The following is an 8,871-nucleotide window of genomic DNA, read 5'->3' on the forward strand; positions in this document are numbered from 1 at the left end:
ATCCATCCATCCATCCATCCATCCATCCATCCATCCATCCATCCATCCATCTACCATTCATTCCCCATCTTCCCATTTGTGGATCCATCCACCCAACCTTCCAGACAAATATCTACTTATCTAGTTACTTGCCTATCAAGCCGCTTGCCTGTCTCTCCAGTCTACTTACCCACCTTCCCATCCAGCTAGTTCCGAAGTTGGTAACTGGAAATGTATTGGGAAGTATGGTTGTTGTCTTGTGGACAGTGGGAGAGCCAATGAAAACATTTAATAAAGTCACGTTATCTTCTCCTTTTCATGATCAGTTAAAAATGTTCAAATTTGAGATCTGTAATACCGAGGTGCATCGATAATGTCTTTAGGGAGTTATGGGGATAAGGCAACATTTTGCAGCCGCTGAGAAACCTCTGTCAACCCTACAAGAGTAGGGGGACATGGGTAGACAGCTTAACTCCAGATGTTGTCCTCCAGGACTTCCTTTATTCTGGGCAGCTGTGCACTGAGCGCAGGGTCCGTTTCCTGGGGAATGAGTCAGGAATGGTTCTGGAGCATAGAGATGCTGGAACGCTGGGATCTGGGGACTGGGATTGCCTCCTGACCCCTGCCACAGGCCCAGCTCCCAATCCAGCCTGGTAGGCAACCCCACCTCCAGCCTCTGAGCACTCCTTCACCTTCCCACTCCTTTCCTGCTGCCCTTTGGGCTCAAGAAGTTCCCATTGCTGTCTTCCGTGTGACCATCCCATCGTGTCTGTGACATCACCTCCCAGCAGAGGACTGGTCTTCTGTTGTTGCAATCTTTACATCATAAAAGCATTGGCATAGTGACCCTAAGAGAAGTTTCCCCAACTTTTGATTTGGAAAGATTTTGAATGTGTATCAAAAAGTTGCAAGAAAAGTTCATGAACGCCATTCACTTAGAGTCACTGGATATTAACCTTTTGCAGTGTTGGCTTTATCACTTCCTCTTCTCTCTGAACCTTTCGAGGATAAATTCCAGGCATCTGGACACTTATCCTCCAACACGTCAACATGTGTCTCCTAAGGAAGGGCATTCTCCCCCATAACCATTATCTCTCCCAGCCCATGATACAACACTGTAATCTGATAGGCATTCTTCCCTCCAAACCCTTAAATGAATTCTTTTTTTTTTTTTTAAGTTTTTTTCTATTTATTTGACAGACAGAGATCACAAGTAGGCAGAGAGACAGGCAGAGAGAGAAGGGGAAGCAGGCTCCCACTGAGCAGAGAGCCTGATGCGGGGCTCAATCCCAGGACTCTGGAATCATGACCTGAACCGATGGCAGAGGCTTTAACCCACTGAGCCACCCAGGTGCCCCCCTTAAATGAATTCTTAAGAAGAAAAATGCCATCAAGAGTGAATCCTATGGGGGCGCCTGGGTGGTTCAGTGGGTTAAGCCGCTGCCTTCGGCTCAGGTCGTGATCTCAGGGTCCTGGGATCGAGTCCCGCATCGGGCTCTCTGCTCAGCAGGGAGCCTGCTTCCCTTCCTCTCCCTCTGCCTGCCTCTCTGCCTACTTGTGATCTCTCTCTGTCAAATAAATAAATAAAAAATCTTAAAAAAAAAAAGTGAATCCTATGGCCTCACCACAAATATGTATTTCATTTTTGTGTATTAACGGGACTTATTCCATCTGTATACATATTTTGACCTTATTATAATCATTATAAGTTATATAGTCACTTTCCCACCTGATGATAGATATATGGCAAACATTTCCTATGTCATTACACAGTTAAAAAAACTGACTTCTAGTTACACACAAAGACCTTGAATATAATCCCATAAAAATTCAAACAGTATAGGGCAATGGAAAATCTCCTTTGATCTCCCACCCAGTCCTACAAGTTCAAAGAAATAAGGGGCAGCCAAAGTCCTCTGTGACCAGAAACCCCAATACCATCCACCTCTCCTCTTTTCTTCCCAGGCATCTTTGGATGCCTTTACCACTGATCTACTGTTAGACATTCAGGTTAACTCCTTTACTGGGATTTGTCCAGCTTGGGCTTTTCATGTACCTTACTCAGTGTTTCTCTGTCTCAGCAGCCCATTGATGTCCCAGCTTTAATACCGATGCCTGGGTCCCAGCCGTGGAGCTCTAGAGATTCCAGATTATTTGATCTGGGATGTAGCTGGGGGCATTGGCATGTTTAAAAGCTTCCTAGGTGATTTTTTTTCTTAGCATTAAAAAAAACTAAGGTGAAATTGACATATGAAATTTCCCATTTTATTTCATTTTAAAATGGGCTGCACGCCCAGTGTAGAACCCAACACAAGATTTGAACTCACAACCCCGAGATCAGGATCTGAGCTGAGATCAAGAATCAGATGCCTAACTGATTGAGCCACCCATGTGCCCCCCCAAATTTGCCATTTTAAAGTGAATGGCAAATCCCCCTAAAAGGAGACCCTGTACCCATTAAGTGGTTGCTCCTTCCAGCCTGGGGCAACCACTAATCTCTCTGTCATTACTGATTGGCCTATTCGGGATATTTCATATAAATAGAACCATATAATATGAGACCTTTTATGTTTGGCTTCTTCCACTCATAGGACAGCATCCCATGCTTGAGGTTTGTATGTGTAGCAGATATCAGAATGTCCTTCCCTTTTACCACTGAGTACTATCCTATCATATGGATGGATCACAGTTTTTTTGACCTACCCATCCTTGTGCAGCCGAGGTTGAGAACCACTGGCCTAACCTTGTATGGCCTCACCTTCAAATTGGAATAATAATATCTACTTTGCCAGGATGTGGTGGCCTTTAATGGGAGGTACATGGATGGGTCAACCATCAGTAAGAAAAATGGTGCCTGGGCTCTTTGGGCTCCCCAGGAAGAGGTGGAAAGTATGTCTATTCTTGTGGCCTCTTGAGCCATTTTTTTAAAGAAGACTTAGTTATTTTAGAGAGAGAACATGAACAGGGGGAGGGGTAGAGGGAGAGGGAGAAGCAGACTCCCCACTGAGCTCAAAGCCTGCCATTGGGCTCAATTCCATGACCCATGAGATCATGACCTGAGCCAAAATCAAGAGTCAGTTGCTTAACCGACTGAACCATCCAGGTGCCCCACTTTTGAGCCATATCACCTCATGGTACCTGTAGGGTTGGTAGTAGTGTCTCTTTTTATATATAAGGAAGCTGCAGTCCAGAGAAGGGAAGTAATTTCCCCCAGGTCTCCAAGCACCTAAGTAACTCTGCAGAGATTTTCCATGCAGCTATGCCCAGCTCCAAAGCCCTGACTTCATCTGTTCAGAATGGAATTCAGCCTCTGTCCTTGCCTCCCTGCTGGCATGGACTCTGGATCCTGACTCTATATGGGGAGCTCTCCATGTGGAGTTGCCCTCCCCTTCTCTCACAAATGCCATGGTCCCGTGGTTATCTAAGTAGGAGGGTTGGCCACAGAATGGTGATTCTGTTCTTCAGACAGGAGGCAGAAAGGCCCACTTCCCACCTTTAGTTTAACTAGTAACAGCCTCCTGGAAATATCAACTCTTTGGAGAGGAACTTCCCAAAATCTGGAAGGCTGCTCCTTTCCTGTCATCTCTGTTCTAGAACATTCTAAATTTTATCTATATGCTTCATCTGTTAAAAATGAGTCCCTTATCTCTCTACTGGGAAATGGATAAACAAGCTATTGTACGGCCAGACAACAGAATAGGGCTCAACAGTAAAAAGGAAGGAGCCATCAGAACACAGTGACAACACGGGTGGACCTCACATGCATGATGCCCAGTGAAAAAAGCCAAACTCAAAAGGCTATGCAGGAAAAAAAAAAGAGAGAGAGAGAGGATGGAAGGGCTGAGAATAATCACCAAGAACAGTAATGTGTGATTTAGGAAGGCCCATTTTCTCCTTGTATAAAACAAGTTTATCTTAGATGCATTTTATTTTATTTTTTTAAAAGATTTTATTTATTCATTTGACAGAGAGAGGCAGCAAGAGAGGGAACACAAGCAGAGTGGAACTGGAGAGGGAGAAGCAGGTTTCCTGCTGAGCAGGGAGCCCGATGCAGGGCTCGACCCCAGGACCCCCAGATCATGACCTAACCGAAGGCAGATGCTTAACTGACTGAGCCACCCAGGTGCCCCCTTAGATGTATTTTAAATAGAACTAAGTAAATCCCTGCTTGGCATTCAGAGCCATTTCTTCCCACCTGAAAGCACTTTGACTTTATAAAATAAATTCTTTTTAGACATTAAAAAAAAAACCCCAAAAACAAAACCGCTGCAGGCCAACCCTGCGATGGCATTTACATAGGGAAAGACAAAGCTATAGGGGCAGAGAACAGGGTGGTGGTTCTGCGCTTGGGGAGGGGTAATCGGGGACCCTGTGTGTGTGGGTGTTTGGGGAGAATGAAGGATCTCTTATTAATCTTGATTGTGGTGGTTGTGACGTCAGTCTCCATTTGCCTGAGCTCATAAAACTGGGTAGCAAAAAAGGGCAAGAAATTATACTGTATGTAAATGCAAAGGAAAAGTGACAACCTAAATAAAACAATTCATTGTTTTCTTAAGAAATGTCTGCCTAGAGGCTCTGAAGGAAGAAAGTAGGCCACAAGGAGGTAAAGAAAAAGTTCTTGGTTCTGGAGGGTTGTGGGAACTCTCTTTCTTGGGCATTTGCCCTGGGGCCCTGGGCCCTTGTCTCCCAGCCTTTTTCTCAGCCCGCCTTTCTCCTGTTCAGTGGCTGGAGCATGGGGCAGAGACAAGGAGGGTTTTGTGGAACCCAGAAACAAATAAAGAGCTACCCATCATGGGTCACCACAGCAACGCGATGTCTCCCTTGAACCCGTGTGGCTGGCACCGTGGGTAGCTTACTGGTGTTTGTTAAGGGAGCAGAGGAGAGAGTGGCCGTGCTGTGCCTGGTGGCAGGTGGACAAGTGCTCCCTCAGCCCCAGACTCGGTTTCCCACCTTGCAGAAAGACGTCGGCCGTGTCCCTGCACAGTTGGCCTCTGCCCACCCTCGCCTCGTTGGCACAGCCCTCTTGGGGGCTTTTGGGTGGGATCTATCAAAATGAACACTGCGCCTACCTGTGTTAGTGTCTCTAGGGCTATAGTACAAATGGCCATACACTTGGTGACTGAACACAAATTTGGTCTCCCAGCTCTGGAGGCCGGAAGTGCAACACCAAGGTGTCGACCGGACTGACTCCTTCCAGAGACCCTGAAGGAGAGGCTTCTGTGCCGGTCTCCCAGCCTCTGGCAGTTTCAGCAGCCCTCTGTGGTCACATCACTGTGATCAGTGTCTCCATTGTCTCGTGGGCTTCAGCTCTGTGGTTCTTTCCCCATAAACACCCTAGTCATAGCAGATTGGGGGCTCACCCTCCTCTGGTGAGACCTTATCTTAACTGAGGACACCTGCACCAGCTGTGTTTCCAGATGAGGTCACTTTCTGAGGTCCTTGGGGGTTAGGACCTCCACCCACATAGGAATTTTGGGAAGACACCATTCAGCCCATAACACTGCCCCATACACACTGGGCTGCTTGCCACCCTGCTCTGCACACTCCTGTCTACTCCGTGGGCCAGCACCCTTCCTTCTCCTACCTGTCTTTTTGTCTGGTAAACTCACTTATCCCTCGATATCTGTCGGCCAGGGCCCGCTGTGGAGCTGGGTACTGTGCGGGTGTGCCTGTGCCTTGGGGATCCTGTGCCCTCTTGGAGGCCTTCACACTCTGCCGTGTCCCTCTCAACTCCAGCTAGCATGTAGTAGGAGCTCCTGAGCATTTCCTGAAAGGACGGGGAGCACGAATCACATGGTATTGGGATTTCTGCTTGGATCTGGTGCCTTCTGGATTGTGAGCTTCTTGAGGGCAAGGCCGGGTCACCCCAACCTACTGTCCCTAGATTTCAGTGTAAAACCAGCATACAGAAGGTGCTTGACAAATGCTCTATGAACTGTGTGGCACTGATCCGGCGTAGAGTTATTGAAAAATCCTCCGTGAAGTATGTTTAACACGGATACGGCATACAGGAGGTGCTCCATAAATGCGTTGTGAACTTCATTGGCACAGATCCAACACACAGAAGGTGCTCCATAAATGCTCTGCGATCTGTCATGATGTGGTGCCAGCACCCAAAAGCTCAGGATATGCTCGGAGACCTGCACTGGGCAGGGACTCAGCGGAAAGAAGGTGCTCTGTAAATGCTCTGTGAACTCTACCGCGCTGAGCCCTGTGTTCTGAGCCACATGTCCGTCCCTTATGTCTGTGGGTCTTCAGAGTAATTACTGGGATCCTGGGGGGAAGTATTTGATGTCGCAGTGGAATTTAACTCCATTGGCCGGGGTGACGGTCAGCAGAGTCCAAGGGGAAACAGGTGAACGGCTCTTTTCCCTGATCCTGAGCCTGTGTGGTCCAGGGAGGGAACCAGGTGCTTGCAGACCTCACCCCCCAGCTCTCCGACACCCCTTCCCCACCCTGCCGGGCGACCTTCCCAGCCTGACTTGCACCATCCCTAACCACGCACCAAGTCACGCCAGCCTGACCCAGCACTAAGTGTGTCCCACCTTGGGGGGGCGACATTCCTACACTCTGCACTCTAGCCTCCCCTCTGCAAAATGGGTGGGGTGGTGTCTCCCTCCGAGCTCCCGTGTGGTCAAAGGAGAGACTGGAGGGGGCCCCAGGAATGCCTACTGCTCCAGATAAAGCCTTCTGGCGGTTCCACGTGTGGACCTACGTCCGGCAGCAATGAGTACAATGGTCATGAAAGGAGTGTGTGCAGATGCTTACGGACGGGGTTCTCCGTGGTGGCCCCAGATTGGACCGTCCACCTCCGGGAGAGCAGATAACATAAATAGTGTCTGGAATTCTCTATGGCGATGAAAACAGCTGATCTCTGCATCCAACAATATGAATGAATCTCGCCAAAGTCACGTGGGACCCAAGAAGCCCTACAAAGAAGGATTTGTGCTGTGTGATCCCATTGATGGGAAGTTCAAGAACGGGCCAAACTAATCAATGATGACAGTGTCACAAGTGGTTTCCCTTGAGGGAAGAGTCACTGGGAGGGGCCTTAAGGGCCCTTTCTGGGGGGGGGGGCGGGCCATGAGCTCCAGCTCCTCTTTTGTAGTGGTTATGCGGGTGGGGGCACAAGTGAGACCTGGTCAGGCTGTACCCATAGGGAGCCCTGCTCTATGTCGGTGAGACGGAGGGAAAGGAGAAACAGGAAGTGAAGAGAATTTTGTATTTAGCAAAGTTTTGTAGCGAATACCACATTGGGGATCAGGCACTAAATACTGGCCAGTTCAAAAAAAGTGTAATAGAAAGAGGGAGGAGAGGGAGGTGGGGAGAAGATGGGAGGGGGGCTCCGGAGGAGGGGGATGGGAGGAGAAGGGGGAGGAGGAAGGGAGGAGGGGAATGGGGAGGAGTGGGGAGGGGGAGGGATCCTCTTTTCCCACCAGGAGGGACCCCAACTTAAGGTCTCCTGGGAATCCTGGGACCACAGCCGCTCCCAGCTTCCTGGCCCAGCTTCTGGGAATGATGCCTCTCTTTCCAGGTTCATGAACCACCGAGTCCCCGCCCACAAGAGGTACCAGCCCACCGAGTACGAGCATGCGGCCAACTGTGCCACCCACGCTGTGAGTTGGCTTTTGGGGGGTGCTGAGAGTGGGGGACACTTTCAGGTGGGAGGGGAGCAGGCTCTTCACCCTTGGAGAGAGTCAACATCTCTTCCACAGCAACGTCCCAACTGATGGCAAGTCCTCTGTGGCCCTTGGAAGAGTGAGTGGGATCTGGAGGGAAGGCCATTTGGGTACATTGGACTGTGGTACTGAGCATGCCTCTCTTTTGCTCTGCGAACCTTCCCGGCTCCCTGGTTCCTGCACAGCATCTGGACCCTGTAGGAAGCTTGCAGCAAGTGTTAGCTCCTAAGTCGGCCGGCTTCCCCCGTGCCACACCCTTCTCCCAGGTTCCAGCGCCTGAAGGTGCTGTTTCCTGGGTAGAAGGTACACTTCCAGGCCTTGGCATATGCTGTTCCCTCTGCCTGGAGTACTTGTCTTGTCTAAGAAATTTTTCTCTGGGCAGTGGACCCCTTTGGAAATAATGAAAACTCTAGACCCACGTTGTACGGTTTGGTAGCTGCTGGCCCCGAGTGGCTATCGTGTCCTTGAAATGCAGCTCGTCCCTTGGAGGTGTGCTGGGAGCGTGACCTCCATGCCCACTTGGGAAGACATGGCAGGGAAAACAGGATGTAAAATATCTCCTTAATATGTTTGTGTATAGTACACAGTATTTTGGATATACTGGGCTGAACACAATATAGTATTCACGTTCATTTCACCTGTTTGTTTCTCCCTTTAAAAACATGGGTCCCAGAACATCCAAGATGACCTGGGCGACTCACGTTACAGTTCTGTTTGCTGGGGCTGCCATAGACCGTTTCTCCTGAAAAGGTGCTCCTGACAGGCAGAACTGGGCACACTTTCGGGGGGGGGGGGTCCCTGAAAGTGCTTTGGAGAGTTCTAGACTTCTCCAGGGAAATGATGGGTTAACCAAGGTGTGAAGAGAGAAAGGTTCTCCAGGTGGGCCTGGTGGGGAGGGCTATTTTCTCCAGAAGGTGCTAACTACATGGGCAACCACACAGGTGTGGGGCGGCGTGGCATGCCCAGGGACCGCAAGGTTGATGACCGGTGATGCTCCTTGAGGCGGGGAGCCTTCGTGTTTTCCACGACCTTCTCTAGAGCTGTGCTGCCCAATATGGTAGCCACGGGCTCCGTGGAGTGGCTGAAATTGAGACTAAAATCAATGAAAATGAAATAAAATAAAAAACTTGGGGCACCTGGGTGGCTCAGTGGATTGAGCCGCTGCCTTCGGCTCAGGTCATGATCTCAGGGTCCTGGGATCGAGTCCCACATT

At 49.5% G+C, this 8,871-nt stretch overlaps 1 protein-coding gene across 1 annotated transcript in view; it reads left to right on the forward strand.

Moving 5' to 3' along the window:
• The window catches only part of LOC111145509 (monocyte to macrophage differentiation associated 2), a 33,858-nt gene that overhangs the window by 14,696 nt on the left and 10,291 nt on the right, over nucleotides 1-8,871 (forward strand). The window contains exons 2-3 of the mRNA XM_022500401.1: nucleotides 7,088-7,110; nucleotides 7,399-7,595. Of these exons, the coding sequence (XP_022356109.1) occupies nucleotides 7,088-7,110; nucleotides 7,399-7,595 (220 nt within the window). The remainder of the gene's footprint in view (nucleotides 1-7,087; nucleotides 7,111-7,398; nucleotides 7,596-8,871) is intronic.

The sequence above is a fragment of the Enhydra lutris genome, unplaced genomic scaffold (genome assembly GCF_002288905.1).
Source record: "Enhydra lutris kenyoni isolate GAN:26980312 unplaced genomic scaffold, ASM228890v2 scaffoldscaffold13, whole genome shotgun sequence".
NCBI classification, from domain to species: domain Eukaryota; kingdom Metazoa; phylum Chordata; class Mammalia; order Carnivora; family Mustelidae; genus Enhydra; species Enhydra lutris.